Source organism: Temnothorax nylanderi, unplaced genomic scaffold (genome assembly GCF_030848795.1).
Source record: "Temnothorax nylanderi isolate EJ_2023f unplaced genomic scaffold, tnyl_v1.0 TNYL_tig0013_pilon, whole genome shotgun sequence".
Lineage (NCBI taxonomy): Eukaryota > Metazoa > Arthropoda > Insecta > Hymenoptera > Formicidae > Temnothorax > Temnothorax nylanderi.
Window position 1 is genome coordinate 1,225,218 of NW_027249075.1, and position 18,435 is coordinate 1,243,652.

Consider the following 18,435-nt stretch of genomic DNA (forward strand, 5'->3'; position numbering starts at 1 on the left):
TTTCAGGCGGCGCGGGCGGCGCCGCGGCGGTCAGTCCCGAGTCCCGACGGCGGCGGTAGCGACGGTGGCAGGGTAGGCGCGGGCAGTCGGTGGTTACGAGATCGACGATCGACATGTTGGACATGTCCGTGTGACCGTGCGCGCGCGTGGCGGGCGATCTCTGACGCGCGATTCCCCTGCGTTTCTCGGGGGGTCTCGTCTCTCCCTTTTTTTTTTAATCCTCTCCTTCCCACCCGCCCACCGGTCGTCGTCGCCGCCGCGGTGCAGCGGTGCGCGCGGGTATACAGTGGAAGCCGCGAGGTGCGCGAAGTGAAGCGAGGCGCGCGCGCGACACGCAACGTCGCCGCTACATGTGAAGTGTCTCGCGAGGATAATTATTCGCCGTCGCGCCCGCTGGTTTACCCGGCCCAGCAAACATGAGCTGGGGCACCGAGCTCTGGGTGAGTCTCTAGCTAGCTCCCACCCTCTTTTCTCTCTCTGTCTCTCTGCATCTCTCTTTCTCTCCCTCTCTCCTTCTCTTTCTCTCGCCGTCGCGACCGCCGCGTACGTTCGTCCTTGTCGCTCCTCTCCCGCACCGCGCCGCGGGCGCTCCGTTCGTCTCTCGTCTCGCGCGATCCGCTTCCACCTTGCGAGATTCCGGTCCTCGGGGCCGTTCCGAAAATGGGTCCGCCGTTTTTCCGCGCGCGCGCGCGCGCCGTTTTCTCGTCGAGACGAACGTCCGTCCCGTGTATATATTCCAGCTGCCATTCCCCCCCCGTGTTTATCGGCGAACGAACGCACGTCGCACGTCCTCGTCTCTCGGCGGCGAGAGAAACGCAAATTCGCGCAGCGAGCGACGGTCGCGTTCGGGTCCCAGACGGTATGCATCCCGTATTGCGGGCCTGGTTCCGGCCATGCATTCTGGCCGTCGCCTCAAGTCGCCTCAGGTAGTCGTTCGCCGACGTGACGTTTTCTGCGACGCGGAGCCGCATACCTACTTCTTCCCCGACCCGACCCGAAAGGCCCGAGACTCGTTTTCACGCCGATGGCCGCCCGTGTCCCATTCATCCTCTCGCGAAATTCCCTCCTCTCGCTCCCTCGTCGCCCGTAAACAACGCCGTTGTTCACTTGCGCGCGCGCGCGCGCTCGCTCTTGTTTTTTTTTCTTTCCTCTCCGTCCTATTCAGCCGTCTGCCGTGGAGACGTGCGGACTCGTGGAACTCGAGCACTCGAGTCGCACTCGCGAGCGAATATTTCACGAAGTTGCTAACACGCACGCACGCACGACCGTCTCGACTCGGGTCTCGAATGACGTGCGCCTCGACGACTTCGTCGAGCAGAGTTTCTTCTTTTTTTCTTCAAGGAAAATTACACGTCACCTCGTGACGTTTTCTCGGCATCTCGATGCCGTGAGTCTCGGCAGCCCGAGACGTCCGCTGTAATCCGTTTAAAGTTTAAAAGCTAGAGTCTTGTTTACTTTCGATAATCTCTTACTTCGCCGCTTATCTGTCCTGCGAGCTGAAGCGTTTCGTGGTTTAGGACGCGCGCCCGGTCCGATAAGATATTCAGGACTTTCCAGTATTCTCTCATTGTCGGGGGATGCGTCAACTCAACGACTTATCTCATCCACAGAATGAATGCAGCTCTTGAAACGTCCAGGCGAGAAGAAACGTGATTCATCTCCGCGGCTGTGATCCTTGAGGTTTCATATGGTAGTCTCTCCGTTACGCCAAATTAAGCTCGTCGGGGCCTTCCAGATTTTCCCTCTTATCCCACTTATCAATCGGAGTCGCTTCCTATTAGCCCCTGCCGTTAACCGGCTGTCGGGAATCGGCTTTGACAGCTTCGGCCGCGCAGAGCTACGTCGCGGGATATTACCTCATCCGTTATTTGTATTTTTCTTAAACTACGCCGCGTTATCTTCGACGTGGTCACGTGATCGTCGCGCGATCATCTCGAGATTCTGGAATCACGGAAATCTCTTTACACGTATCTCGGTTTCACTCGGCCAACAGGTTCGTTAAAGCGTGTCCCCATCACGGACACGAAGCACCAGTTACGACGGAATAGATATATAGGTAGATGGATATTGATGTTTTCTGTTATCGGGCGGGATGTCCGATAATAATTTTCGTGAATTTTATACGTGCTATATCTTTTTTTTTCTTCCGAACCTCGCGCCGATTATATCAGTCGATTTTTAAATGCGGTTCGTACCAAAGCTGGAACTGTAATGTCACGTTATTAAATTGATAATCAATTTATTATATATATATGTGGAGAGGTAAAAACCACAGTGGTGAGTAAAATTTTTAATAATATTTTCTCGTGCGCACAGATGCAATTTATATATTGTACAGATTGCATCTATGCACACGAGAAAATATATTTTTAAAAATTTAACTTACACCACTGTGGTTTTTACCTCTCCATGTATTAAACTGATTTATCAATTTAACAATATATATTAATATATGTATACACTTATTGATTATGTCAATTTAATATATTTAAATTTAAATATATTAAGTTGAAAATTTAATAGCACCGATGACCTAATGTTTATTAAAGTGTACTAGTTTCCACCCTCTACGTATCACTTATCTATCAGTTAGTCCGGCTACCCGTCCGTCGAGATCTTCATTTCGCCTCGAGCGAGCTCGTAATTTCATGACTTCACAATATCGATTTTTTTGTTCTTCATTAAATGCCAGCCCTCCATCGCCGTACTCGCCACCCTCGGTGCACCGAGCTGCTCATTAAATGCATCATCTACGTATCTATCCATCAGCCTTCCGATTCGCCTCGCCTCGGGCGAGCTCATTGTAATCTGATGACTGTACAATCAAGGTACCCTCTTTTCTTTTTGCAAGATAAGTGATATTTTTTCTGCACCTTGTACTTTCTTCCGAGTCAACAGTTAACATCCTCTCGCAATCTTCCGCTTCTCTTCTTAGCAACTGCACTCTATCTGTCGAGCTGTTCACCTCATCTTGCTCTCGGCAGCTATTATTACATTTTATCCTACCTGAGCTAAAGAGGATCGTTAAGATTAAAGCAGGTACAAGAAGAAATTACTTTCCTCGCGCGCAATGGTTTTATTTAGAGCCTTGTGTTTTCTGTCTTTTGTACAATTAATAATACGAATAATACGATGTTCCGTGTTGTGAGGCCTGAAAGATTCCCAAGTATCCATCGAAGGTTAAAGAAACTCGTCTCCCTCTATTGTTGGATTCCTTTCGTAACCGTACAATCGAAATTTTTTTCTCGGCAAGGTGCCACTCCTCTGCCGCGCGTCTCCTTCAGGGAATACATTTTTGGGAAGAGTATTTTCTTTTTTCGTCTCCTCCCGCGCCCCGTGTTACCTACCTATAACCGTCATCGCCGTCGCCGTCTTCGTCGTTGTTTTCGCCGACGACGATGGCGACGACGACGACGACGACGACCTGTAACCGCGATATCCCCGAAAACCAGTTCGCGCTCGCCGGGAGTTTTGCCTTTTCGGTTGCTAGCCGCGGGCGACGTTCCCCGCGTGTCCCCCCGCGGTTCCCCCCGTTTCCTCCTCTCCTCCCTACCCCCCTCTCGGTGCTCTTTCTGCGCGTACCTTTCCTCCCCCCTCGCGCAACGTCGCTCCCCTCCTCCCTCCTCCCTCGTTCCCCCCTCGCACTTTGCCCGTGAAGGAGCGTACGTTCTTTTGCTTCCTTTCCCGTGAAATCCTCGACGGTCACGACGGCGACAACGTCGGCTTTGCGGCCGACTCCGCGTCCCGAGAGAAAGAGAGAGAGAGAGAGATGACGATATATTCTGTATTTCAAAAAAGACAGTTTGTAACGCTGAATGTGGATATGCACCGCAATAAAAGATTTTGAGCGGTCTACCTTTCTTTTTTTTCTTTCTTTTTTTTTTTAGAAAAAATATTCTGGCGACAAGTATAAAAAACTAGGAGCATAAAGCAGTTACAAAAAGGACATATACTACATTTACGCGAGCGTTACTTCTGTAGTAACTTACGATAATTCACTCGTTTACGCGGAGTAAATTATCGTAAAAGTTACTACAAAATCCCGTTTACGCGAAGGAATTATCGTAAGTTATTACAGAAGTAACGCGCGCGTAAACGTAGTTAATAGAGGAACAATGCGATTGTGGAATGTTTATTTTCACTTTAAATTGTGATAAGCGAAACGAGGAGCCTGCGATACTTTTCGCTACGGGATTTCCGCGAACGGCTACACGGGGATGGGAGTCCGTGGAATCGCGCGCGACTTGAAAAGCCCCTAAATGGGATTAGGAGAGACGCACGCGCGTTTCATCTTCCCGGAAAGAATTCTTAACGCGTGTTCCGCGTTTTCCGCGCGCATAAAAATCGATTCGCGCTTCGCTTGCCAATGACGTCCCTCTGCGCCTTCGGTCCCTCTATTAATAATTCATTCGCGCATTCCGCGCGCCATAATCTTCGTTACTTTATCCCCGTTACGGGCTCGACAAACCCCGATCGTCTCGGCCGAGCTCTCGTTCCGAAATCCGTAATGTCGAATCGTTTCCTTCATCCTCCTTTCCTCGATCCTTCGATCACCGTAAATGCGTCCGTCCGTCTTGAAAGCATCCGAGAATCGCCGCTGGGCATAAGCGCGAAAGGCTGAGAATCTGGAACGTAACGAATCTCTTCAATTAACATACACTTAACAATGTTTCGATTTTAATCATTGCGACTTTTATCCGAAGAGCGCCTGCCTTTCTTTTAGTTCAGCACACGGAAGCGTTTTTATTTCTTCCGCTGTTAACATTAAAACTTCAGCTAATTACGTCTCGTGATTTATCTCGTTTTATATTTCTCGTTTAACGGGGGTTTTCCTTTTTTTTTTTTTTAATCGGATTACAGTAAATTTATGTAAAAATCGTAATAGGACGTATTCATATTTATATCGATAGCGTGCAATGCGCGTGTAATGAATTTCTTTCTCTCTTTGTTCCTCTCCGAGGAAGATACTCTCTTTCTTTGTGACGATACGACGAGAGGCACGCCCCGTCTTGTACACACGCTCGCGAGCGGCGGCAGCTATATAGCGGTTAAACACGGACGCGTCTTGTATCGTGATTCACAAGAAGGTGTACGACACATCGATGACTGATACGCGATACGGCCGCATACCTTGGACCGCGTGTCAATTTTACCAATTGATAACGGAAATTACGCCGCTAATCGAACTCCGCCGATTGCGACTCCGATAATCTGGGCTATCGCTATCGCTCGAATAACATTACCGGACATTGTGTTACCGAGTATCGCAGATCGGTATCGAGAATAACTTGATACTCCGAAATAATAAAAAAAGATGTCAGGTAAAGGTACCGATAATACCCGGACACTTAAGTGTAAGCACACAGTAAAAAATTTTGTGTCAATGGAAGTCCACTCTCAATTTTGTGTTAAAATAACTCATTCATCGTGTTATTTTTGACATTTAGAAATGTTATAAATGTCGATATAACATTTCTAAATGTCAAAAATAACACGATGAATGAGTTATTTTAACACAAAATTGAGAGTGGACTTCCATTGACACAAAATTTTTTACTGTGTAAGTGTACCAATATCTGGACACGTACTTATGTCTGGATACCTTTAAAAAATATATAAATTTATGGAAATAAACGTTTCGATACTTTAACTAAAGTTTCAAACTGCAAAGACAAAATATTTTTATCTTTGATTTTAATTCGCGTTATACTTATAAATAGTAAAGGTGTCCAGATATAGGTACATGTCCGGGTATTGGTATCTTTGTCTCATAAAGTACAATATATAAAATTATTCACGGCGCCAAGCGTGCAAGCGTCGGAGAGCTTCTCTCTTTCTCTTACTTCTCAGAATACTTTCTTCCCGAGAGTGTCGTCGAGAGGACGATTTTTCTGTCGAATCGCGAAGATAAGACGGCTAAGACGCTCGCTCCTCCGAACTATCGATTGCCCGATTTACCTCGTAAACCAGGCAGGCGGCCGCCAGCACTGACCCTGACGAATTAATTCGGTCCCCCAACGCACCCAGCACCGTGGAATCGATAGACGCGAGATGGTTGAGCGGGGGGAAGGGAGGGGGATGGGCAGCACGGGACAGAAATGGAGATACAATCACGGACACTTACGTCATCCGTAACGGTACACGGTATCGCGATTTCGGAAATAACGCACCGGCCTTTTCCGATTTCGCGCTGGAGAAAGTAAGTAACTCGCGACACGACGCGCGTTTCCTCGTAACCCTCGCAACTTTTCCCCCCTGCCGCACGCCGCGCCGTTTCGATTTCCTTCCATTTCGCCCGCAATGATGGGACCCGCGTTACCCGCGTAGGTGAACCGGAAGAGAGCGCGACGACACCGGGAGCCAAGAGCCAATTCGTGCAGCCACGCGATTTTTTTCTTCCTTTGTGTGCAAATGAACGTCGATAGAGGCTCCTCTCGATTGTTATTCAAACTTGATCTTTCCGCCATTTATTTGCGAGGAAGTCGTTATTATATTATTCTTATAAAGATATATGTATATACTTTCTCTAACAGTACTGATGCTCTGCTACACTCGAGCCAAGTGCCTTTAGCTGCAAATATGCGCTGTTATTGCGAATTGCGAGAGTCGGTTGTTCTCTATTTACTGTGCTATACGCACTCCGACGTTCCCGTATTCGTCGCTAATTGTTCGGCCTTTCCGGCATTTTTCCCGTTTTCCGTCGAAAAAATAATGGAAGGCCATCCGGAAATCATTTCAGGAATGTGTCAAATTGTGAAATCACCGCGGTACACGCAAGTGTCCGACGCGGACGCCGAGACTTGCATGAGCTAAGGATGGTTATTCATCATTTTTCGCTGAAACGCATAATCGGCTAACGGAAATGTACTCGGCGAAATTTCCTAATGGGGATTAGGAGAATAAGCGTATTCCGTTTTGCAACCGTATGTCTCGGATATGATTTATCGCCATAAAAGGGAAGAGGGACTTTATTTTACTGTGAGGTTTTATTAATCTGTCAATAAAATAAAAGAAATAACGACTTTTCAATACAATTTCGACTAAAACACGAAATTTTCATCGTGGTACTATAAAAAGGACTTCGACATAATATTTACAACGTTGCCGAGAAGATATCGTCGAAGAAATGTTGATAGGTTTGTATCTTTCCTCGTTGCTTGTAGAGGAAACCGCTGATCGCTCCTAACTGTACCGCCATAAATTCTTTTTAATGACAAAGTGCACCAAGTGGAAACTCTCTTATCGAAACGCGTGACGTGATTTAAATTTACCGTAAAGAAAAGGCATGAGGAAGTGGCGAACAGTAACGACTTATTTATAGCATAATTATGATCGCGCGGCGAAAAGTGTTTCCAGCTCTAGGATTTGTTCGGCCGGATATTGCTCTGATCATTAAGTGGTGCTTTATTTCGGGCGTATTTTTTTAATCGATTCCTCTTATAAACGTAGAAAATATTTTAATATACGTTTTAATATGACAAAATGAGATAGATCATGTTTAATAAAAAAATAAAAGACATAATATTTGATGGAGAAATTACTCTCAGTCAAGAATTAATTATACCGATATATCGACTCGTGAAATTTATTAATTACATTCCTTCAATTAATTTCTGAAATATGTCCCGCCTTTTAATTATCGATTATAACTGCGAACTGCGCGAGTTTAGGAAAGTAAATTGCAACGAGAGTTTTGATTTTTGAAAAGCGGTGTGTTTTTCGACATTTAATTAACGGGGAATGTGTCTATGCGCGTTTGTAGCAATCTGTTATGTACAATCCGCGAGCGTTTTTCGATTGGATCGCGTCGCGGCGAAAGGGTTAACCGGGGTGATCGGGGCCTAGCGTGACACCACCACCTAAACGGGTTTGTCCGGTTTGGCGAATTCCAGTCAACACCGTTATTATTTGCTTTTCCCGGCTTTGCATTACTTTCGCTCGAAATCCGAGGAAATCATCCTGCCTTTCTGATTGTTTGATTCGCAATCATTTCATCTTTTATACATCATTCTACATTAATATTACTTTTATATATGACGTTTATATTTAACACGTAATATTGATATTACGTACAATATAAATTATGTAAAATTCGTTTGGGGATTACATGGGATTTTAAACTGTCCAAAAGTTCAGTTTTCCTAAACCTTCTGTCGCTTCTACGGTATCTTTTTTTTACACGGTACTGTGATTACGAGGTTATCTATAATGTATATCACAATATCGACATCGTATCGACGTATGTATTTCATTTTACGATCTTTATCGAGCGAGGAAAAGAGAGAGAGAGAGAGAGAGACATCCTGTAACTTTAATACTGTAATTTTGACATATTTTATTTCTCTTTCGTTCTTTCAGCAAAATAAATTTTATTTTAGTCAATGAAATATATTAATTTAGCTTAATTCTCCTCTTTAGCTTTGAATTAATTAAAATATCAAATATACATTATACATTATATGAAAACGACAATTTTATTTGGGTCAAATAAATATTTAGGTCAAATTTTATTAAAAGCGTGTAGAACATTTTCCACTTTTTTTTATAAAAGGACAAATGACCATTTGGTACATTTTATTTTATAAATTTATTGAATTGAGAATAAATCCGCTGACAAAAAAATCCGGCATTTTTCAACTTTTATATACGCGTCACGGGTTATTCAGAAATTTGAAACGCTTGCAATTCCCACGTTTCATGGATAACCGGTGCCTATTCTCTTGTACGGTTGACCGAAGATGTTTGCATGATTACACGCTTCGCACATCTCGGTTGTTTACGGAATTTTACTATAGGTGTACGGAAACAGAGTGTTAGGATGGCTTCCACGATTGTGTAAACGACACTCTGCTGGGACACGTCTGGGTTCGTGACATTTTGTTCACGACGATCCGTTTCCGTTCGAATTCGATAATAGAATTGAGATAAATTTTGAAAATATCTGGATGACGGCGGAGCGCTACATTTCGGTATCTGTACCAGATTTAGTTTTATTTATACCAGAAAAGACCTGGAAACGTCGGAGGACACTTGACGTATCTGCTTCCTCGGAGAGCGAGGAGATTTTTTGGGGAAATTCAGGAGAGCGCTTTCGATTTTATTAGCGTTGAATAGCGTTTTCTGTAAATGCAAATCAAATGTAAATTCGAAAGATCAGAAATTCGGCCTCCCCGATTTCTCCGGAGAAACTTAATAATATATGTATATTATATTAAATATCTCATGCATAACGCACAGCTCGCACACACATGCACATACACGACACATCGCATAATTTTTTTTCGGATAATAGTTAGTAGGTCAGCGTATCAAAGAGAAATTATATGCTCTACATGCATTATAATTATTCCACGAATGATAATTTTATTTTATACATTTTATAGCTATGTGCACTTCGTATATTAATCGATAATATTCAAAAGTGTTAAAGGAACTTTGTTAAATAAATTATCTCGCAAGTATGAGAATTACTTTGAGGTGGTATCAAAATTATCATGCACGCGGTGATCCCTCATCGTTTGTCGCGAAGATGAGTATTTTTGCACGAGGTACAGGGTGTCTCGCCGAACGAGACACGCAGCGATAATTTATTCTCATGACGAGGCTCTGGTAATCTCGCGACGCGTAATGTTTGCCTTTTTTAGCATATGTGTTTATAAAGTATATAATCTATAATCAAATATGTGTTTATCATGAATTTATTTTTATCGGGAAATATACCGCGTGCAGGGCAGTGTTTAATCGTAACACGGTACGACGATTAAGTAGCAGATAAATTATGTTTATATAAGATATAACGATCTTGATACGAGTATTCGCGAAAGAGGGAAAAACTGGAGATTTTTCGACGTATATGCTATACTTATTACGGAGAACACTGCGGGTGTAAGGGTTAACGAATTCCACGTTCGCGCGTGACACCCCGTAGACGCTTGTCTCGCTTTTTTCCTCCGCGGGCACGCAGCGTGCGTGGCCGCGTGGCCGCGAACTGCAAAGGGAAAGAACCTGCCCCACCCACGCGTCGCAACGAATCTCTATAAATACCCGAACTCTCGAGAGCGCGCACGTACTCGCGCACTGCACGTGCGAGAGTGAAACGCGTAATGAGAGCGAGAAAGAAGCGTGTCCGCGCTGATTAAGGCCGCGCGGAACTCGCGGGACCTGGAGAGATTTTTCCACGCACTCGCGCACGCACACGCGTGGGTGCCCGCGTGCTCTAAAAGCCAGGCGATTATACGAAATAAAGTGAATTTGAGAGTTATAATTTAACAAATCTTCAAATTTTTATCTCTATTGCCTAATCAAATGACTCATTTGATAGTCTCTCAAAATCGTACGGGAAAGCACATGAATAAATTTAATACGACGAAATAGATTCTTTCTCGCTTGTATTTTATTAAAATGCGATGGTCAAAATACAGGAAAGTATATGAGTAAAGTTAATATACAACAAAATAAATTCTTTCTCACTTGTATTTGATTAAAATGCAATTCTCAAAATCGTACAGAAAAGTGTACATGAATAAATTTAATACACAACGAAATAGATTCTTTCTCGCTTGTATTTTATTAAAATACGCGTCTCGAAAGGCTGAAACCAACGAAAATATATGAATGAAATTAACATAAAAATATAACGAGAGCAAATTCTTTGCGATGTTTGTAAGTAGGTACTCCAACTATATATGCGTACGAGAGACTCGATTCCTTTCGCGGAATGCGGCGACCATTCGGTCTTTTTATTTTTCTTCGCTGTTCATATACCTAGGCAATCTTACGTAAGGGATAAAGTATGCTAATTTTCTTGCCTCGTATGCGTTCTCGGTACGATCTACCGAGTAATAATGCATGTAACGACGTTGTGTCACTGCTCGGCGCGTAAACTGCTCGTACTATACCGATAACTAAGAAAGAAAATTCTTTTATTAATTTAGAAAGATATTTCTCTATATGTCTTACGCTCTCGCGAAAATCCCAGGATTATCTCGCGTATAAAAGCTGACAAGTTTAATTTGCATTTGTGAACGTTGAACCATTATTCCGGCAGGAACAAAGCGCTGCGTGCGACGTCGAGGGAGACCCACGCGCGTTTCTTATCACCGCTGCATCCTCCGCTGATATCGAGGCCTAGATTATGTCTCCTCGACGTGTTCCTCTCCTCCCTCTCCTCTCTCTCTCTTTCTCCAGACAGTCATTCTCATTCATCCCATCATTTTCGTTCCGAGCGGCAGTGAACGAACGTTCGCATTGTGACGCATACGGCTGGAGATTAAAAATGCATTCACGAAAAATATGAATGAGTCACGTGCGCAATCGTATTGAGTCGTGATAAGCTGAATCGTAATATCGTCGGCGAGCTGGCGGCGACGACGACGACGACGGCGACGGCGACTTCTTAACGTCCAATTAAAAATCAAGAGTCACTTACAGTTATTTTCCGACGGACGATTGTCGTCGATCAAATAACGGGAAGAGAGAAAGTAGCTCAATAGAATTCGGTAAAATAAATCTTCTCCGTAACCGAGTGTTCAAATTATAATTCCGATAAAAAAATGTTTTAATTATATTAAGAAATTATTAAGCAAAAGATTTCATTTAATTTCTTCGAAGCGCAAGTCCACAAAAGGTTACTCGCTTTTAGTCTTGCTCAGATCGCAAGACTTATCCGTGTGGCCATCGAATCTGATTATTAAAGTTTGACGAACATGAGTTTAGAGTGAAAATTGTCGAGGTTTCTTCATAATTCTCACGAATGTACAGTAACGAGACCGTTGACACGTGCACGCGTCGCGCACGTCGCGAGCGAGACGCACGTACTTACGCGCCTCCGTCTCACCTCGCACGCATAAACATGCGGTACGAATTAATTAAGGTGGAATCGGCGATGCGTCCGTCATCCCGGCGTGGTCAACGACTGCGCGAGCCGTCCCGTCCGCGCCGTCGTTTCTTTATCATTTTTATTATTATTTCTTTCCAGCAATCGTCCCGAGATAGCGAGGTGCGGTCGCTCACGTTCGCAGCGTCTTTATCGAACGAGAACCGCCGTATCTCGTGACGCATCGCAAACAATTAAAACGTCAATGCGTAACGTCTATCATTTTTATCGAAATGTCATGACTTTTACGTTTAAATGTAAACGATGAATAAAGGAGCTACCAACTTCACAGACACAACAGCTACCGCAGTTTCTTCAATTAGTTTATTCAGCATAAGATATTTGACGAGAGAGATAGAGAGAGAATAACATAGAATAATTATTATAGCATCTAATAATCTAATGTATTAATATAATCGCGTAGCCTTTTAAATCATCAATGGCTTGCAAGTGATTTTGGAGAGGTGCAAGTGTTTTCGGTTAGGTTAGGTGGAAAGAGGGTATGAATAACGTTCTGCAAATATTTCCCAATGCGATACATAATGGAGTCCAAGATCTATACTTGTTCCGGGAAAAAGTTACGGCAAATAGGAAGATAAAAATCTTGAGATAAATCGCAGATTAGATAAAGTATAACGCGAGGGAATTGCGAAATCGACAATGACAATACAAGTCATCACAATCATTTACGTCGTTATTGTTACTTCAGCATGCTCAATGCCTATAAATATACGACGCTTCATTATGCATGCCGCCGATATTACATCTTGTGCGCGCAGATGAATGCATCGATGAGATCCCGCTGAGAATCATTCTTCTCGTGTACCAATGGGATTTAAAAATCGTAATATCCAAGGATATCTCTTACAATTAGAAAGAATCTTATCCTATCTCGAGATGTCTGTGCGTAATTGAAGCTTGTCGTCAACACGCATATCGATATTAATTTGATAAAGTAAATGAAAATAAATCGTTTAGAGGAACTAGATTATTTAGAATTAACTACGCGGTTAACGTTACAATTAATAACCGAGTAATTTATTTATATGATCCGATTTTGCCGCAATTTAGGTTAAAATAATTCTTTTCTTTGCACCATTTATATTTATTTTATGCAATCTATTAAAAATATGCAAAATCACGTAAATTATGTGACACTCTTTGTATAAATCAATCTTATATTATTCGAAAATCATTGTGACGCACTGCAATACGATTAATTAGCGGTTCGTGTAAGTTCTAAACTTACAATATCGCTCACGATAGTCGAGTAGCCACAACAAATTAATTAACGTCAAGGGTGAGATTAACGTCTGCGATTGAGCCCGTGCTTGTGCGCGGAGATGTTACAGGATTTACTGTGTCTATTAAAAGCTCAAGAGCAAGGATCTGTTCGTGCTCATGAATGTGCGAAAAGCACGGCGCATGCCGGCTGCCTCTTCGACCTTTGAACATTTTCTAGAGCCTCAAGCTCTTACGTGTGTCCATACAATTACGCGCGATGTCGCGAAAAATAATGACAGTGATAATGTAGGAATAATTCGGGAAGACACAAGTAAATGAATAAACGCGTGATCGAGTATGTCTACCGGTATTTTTCTGATTTTATGAGATAAAAGGCCAGAAAAATACTGGTAAATTAACTGATTGTCAAAGCTATTAATTCTGATGAAATTCTAATTAGGACTGGATTGAAACTTTATTTCCAGAATCTGTTCGATATGTTATTTTTAAGGTACAAAAGATCGACAGAGAATGTTAATGATACAGAACGATGTCTCTCACTTAGCGGCTACGTACATTTATCGGTGAATTATGCGTATATAATTCGGTGTTATGAGCGAAGACACTTGCTGCCGAAAAAAAAGTGACGAAGTTCGAGACGGGGCGTCAGAGATGCCCGCAAATTTCCCGGAATGTTGTCGCAGGTCAGGACGGACTATCGTACCGCTTTAGCTAACGGAGCAATGGGTAAACTTGTCTCTCCTCCGGTGAGAGGCGAAGATATGACAGAGCCGGCATTGTGGGTCGAAGGGCCCTGACTAAAGTTTATGGTAACAAAAGGGAAATCCATTATAGATTTCTCCGTCAATCGCCGAGAAATCCATAAAAAGAAATCGCGAATAGCGAGCATTATTAACTTTGTAGATAATGTACGGTCGTTTTGCGTTACAGTTGCGCTAAATATCCATGTCTGTTTATCTATGTAAATAAATTTTGGAAAGCGATAAATCTTTAACTGTCGTCCTACATTCAATGATTCAAGTCATTGTTTCTAGTCGTATCGATGAAACTCCGATTACCTACTTACAATTTCCACGTGTCCTCAATAATAATCTCATCACGTGCCGATCGTCGCGAGAGCTCGAAGTGCATGATCTACGATTGTACCTACTACGATTGTATTGTATTGCGCATTTTATCGCGAACACTGGGACGCATTGTGCCTGTTTGCGAGGTGAAGCCCGTGAATGCGTTCCGTGAGTCTCAGAATGCATAGCGAAGCTCGATGATGACTGACTAAAACTGATCCCCCATCGATGTCACGCTTTTGTTTTTATGCCTCTTTTTTTCTCTAATTATCACAAACAAGCAAAATATAATCGGTAGTACCTATGTATATTTTTCTTGCCTTTTGTGAAATTAAATTTATCTGACAAAATTAACAATTAACAATTTTATTATTTGTTTCGGCAAAAAGAAAAATATAATATTTTGAATTAAAATAAAAATAATATTGAATAATATGTGCTGGAATAAAAATAATAAAAGTAGAAATTTTTATGCAGAAAATCTTTTTGTTAAACAAAAATATTTTATATTTTGTCTATAAAGTTTTATAAATATTTAAAATCGATTTTACGATCTCAACTCTTTTATATCACAAAATCACAAAAAATTAGGTCGCAGTATTTACTAAAATTTTTTTTAACGACGCATCGGATATCTAGTAGCACTTTATTGAAAAAAAAAACGAGAACATAACTTTATAGAAGCATTTGATGTTTTTCATAAAACCTCATAAAAGTCGATAATTTGACATCTGTCTTGTCTTGTGACATACAAAGATAAAACGCGGTAACAGACAAACGGAATAGAAATAAAAATCGAGTAGAAGATTTAATCTTATATAACTAGAGATATCAGCAAAATTTACAGAGAAAATTTTTTCAATATTAATCACACTTCTGTGAGAAAAACGATTAATTGATACGCTTCAAGTCTAATTTTCTTATTTAAAAATTAAATAGTTGAACAAATTAAAGTCTAGGGTTTTTTTTTTATTAAAGAAGAACATTATATATATAGATTTCAATACTCTTTGTAAGCGCTACACATAATTCTTCCGCAATATTACTTCTTATTTCCGCTATTTTGCCCCATCGTGTATCCCTTTCCCCACTTGGTTTTCCTAACTCTTGTCTGTCTTGCTCGTACTTTAATTTTCTCATTCGTCCCTCTTGCGAGTTGCATGAGTATACAGAAATGTGGGATCAATAGGGTGGAGGGTGTGGGAGCTACCCCCGGTACTGTTCCGTGACTCATAATACACACTTGTTCGAACCCATGGTAGGTTCGCCTTGTGTGACTCTTAGTTTTCGAACTATTTTTATGATGTACATTTTTATTCGCTCTGACTTCAGAAGGCACGCTTTTCTTATTGATCGCCTTCATATTTAATGTTCCCTGTTCCGTCGTATCTCCCTCTACAGCTTGCTGCTGCAGACGCGAGCTGTACCAGAATCTAGGGAAGGAAGAAGAGTATATAGGAAAATAACGGAAGCAAACGGAAGCACTCTTCCACTCTGAAGAGGATGAATTTTTTCAAGCATGCTTGGGATATTAGGCTCAAAAACTGAAGTTTCTTTCTATCTTTCTCTCTCTGTCTTTATAAATAAATAAACAAATATATTTTTTATTTATTTTAGCATATTTGAAATTTTTATAACACGATGTAATCTATATGTGGTCGGTTTTTCTTGAATTCTTTCATCGCTCTGGAATTTTTATCTTCTTGGCTTACGTCTCGATTTTCGTATATTTGCGCATTGCGACGTTATCACTTACAGAAAAAAGAAAATTGAAAAAAGTATAGATAGGTTTATGACACTAAAATATTTTCTGAGAATCGATTTTGTTTTGAATTTTATCACCATTGCGATAACTAGATTCTGAGATTGATCACTCGAGCTTTTCGTTCCCTTTGCCAGCGCACCTTTTTGGAGAAGCTCGCACCGCGATGAGTCATAGCTTGTCGATGCGTTTTCCCGTGTATCGACCTGCGGACGAAACGCAGGATTGGTTAGCACTCACCCCGCGAGGGTGGAGGAGGAGGGAGAAGGCCGATTCGGCATAATGGAATATAATTTAATTTGTTTCTCCATCAAATCGTATGAACGATTCAGCCCATAAGCGACGGTGACGTCATCTCCGTTGAATTACGAGCGTCATTGATATACTTGGGGCACACACGCGCTTGATACTATCCAAACATCGATTCTTTTTATATCAAGGGTTGAAATAGCCATAATACGGATGGTCTCAAATTTCAATGCGAAAGTAATCTCTTTACTTTTCAATCGTGCTAATCTTTAAAGTACCAAATGAGATATGTTATAGAGAAATAATCAGTTTGTAAGCATACTTACATGTATACTACGAAATATTTAGTATATTTTGATTATAATACATTTGAATGCAACGCGTTAAAAATTGTGTGTTGCATTATTTTTAATAAATATTAAATTCTCTTCACTCAAATATATCACAGGATGAACAGAAAATAGAACGTTTAAATATTTCGTAGATTTAAAGATGCGAAAACAATATGTCGAAGACAATTTGAAAGTTTCCGAAGACGAGCATAATGAATATACAATAATTTCTACAAAATTATTTTTCCAGAGTTATCAAATTTATTAACGTCTCTTTTAATTAAACGTCATATATGTATATGGAACATATGCCTTTCTATTTTTTGTATATTACATTGACATCAAAATAAATTCATCGTTTTGAAATTTGAGTCTCGAGTTCGGTAATCTAAAATCAAACAGAAATCTTCAGGATAAAAATATTTTTTATTTAATTTATATTAAATGTTTGAGCATATATAACTCTAAAGTATTTAGCACTATCGAGGAAAAATCGTGTTTTTTTTTTCATATCTGTAAACATCGCGGGAGTACGCGTTCCGTTTCCAGTGTGACTCAGGCTGTGTACAAATTCGCTGAATAGACCCCCAAGTTTGCAGTACCTCAAATATGCGATACGCGATCGTGCTTCGCAATCCTAGCGGCGTTATCGGCGTTCGCGATATCCGGCGGCGAAGGAAAAACGGAATCTAATAATCAGGCGTCGAGATACCTACCGGGCCGGGTATCTCGCGAGGATAGAAAAGAACGACGGCCGATCAACCGGCGATTGCCCGTCACCGCCGCGCGCCGGTCGTTCCACGCACGCTGCGCCGCGCCGTTCCACACGCGCGTGTGTTCGAAAGCCGCGGCATACGCGACTATCACCTGCGCTACCAGTTCTCCGTTATTTCATTGCAAATTACTTGCCGAGCCACGAGCCGCGTTATACAGTTATCACAATGAGAAAGTTGTTCCGATCCGAGACGTAGAGACGCACGAGTGACTTCGTCCGTGCGCGATTGCAACTCGGAGTGCGACTCGCGGAGTTCGCCGCGCGCAAGCCGTAAACCTTGAACGAATGGAAGAAAATCGCCGTGGAAATCGCGAATTGAATTTACAGTTCAACACTTGGTCCGTGGAATCGCCCAATTCTGTCTCGCTCCATTTTTGTTTTCTGCAGGAGCAAACGCGCTGCCTTATTTTCAGACTTAGAACATCATCGTTTCAATTGGTAGCGTTACGATTGTATTATTTCTACATTTTTCGCGTGAGGGGGTACCCAAAAGAGTGATAAATCGGCGTAAGAAGGTGGCAAATAAACTGGTAATTAAGAAATTAAAGTTTGTGGATCAGAGGATTTCTTTGGGAAATATAGATTCGATTGTAGAATCTTGATAAGCTAATGCTATGCATGATCTATAACACAAGTGTTTATTAATTCAAAGACTACGAAATCAAGGACTCCAGCTAAGGAATTCGATACTTCTCTACGCGACTTTTAAATTAAGAAGCAAGGAAAACGGTAAAACGCTCAAAAATTTATTCCGACTGGGTTTAATTGCTCTCGAGCGTTTATGGAACGCAGTCAGGATAGATTAAAGATTATTCTCTCACTTGAGAGAGAGTTAATCTTACTTATTAAGTTATTCACGGTCGAGTGAAGAAAAATCTTGCGCGACTTCCTTCTTCCATTCCGCGCCGTTCGGCTAACCGGACCGCAAATCGCGCACACGTGACTCCGGTGTTCCGGTCGAGATCTGGTCCCTCTTTTTTTTTTGTTCGCGCTGTAACGCGGCAAGGTGAGACACATCAGCAAAAGAAGACTGAGAAGGACGCGCGCACCACGTATGGCACGTAAGAAGTCGCGTGGCCCTTGAATGGCCGCTCGGTTGGAAATGAAAGTAACACACGTTTCGAATGCCA

The 18,435-nt window shown here is 41.9% G+C and overlaps 1 protein-coding gene across 6 annotated transcripts in view; it reads left to right on the plus strand.

Moving 5' to 3' along the window:
• The first annotated feature begins 45 nt into the window (after nt 1-45).
• Cip4 (formin-binding protein 1-like Cip4) overlaps nt 46-18,435 on the plus strand; it is a 33,896-nt gene continuing 15,506 nt past the window's right edge. For 3 of the 6 annotated variants that reach the window (XM_071697808.1, XM_071697809.1, XM_071697812.1), the window contains exon 1: nt 47-440. In XM_071697808.1, the coding sequence (XP_071553909.1) occupies nt 417-440 (24 nt within the window). In that variant the 5' untranslated portion in view covers nt 47-416. Of the gene's footprint in view, nt 441-18,435 lie in introns of all 6 variants that reach the window. The other 3 variants (XM_071697810.1, XM_071697811.1, XM_071697813.1) reach the window with 2 other exon arrangements.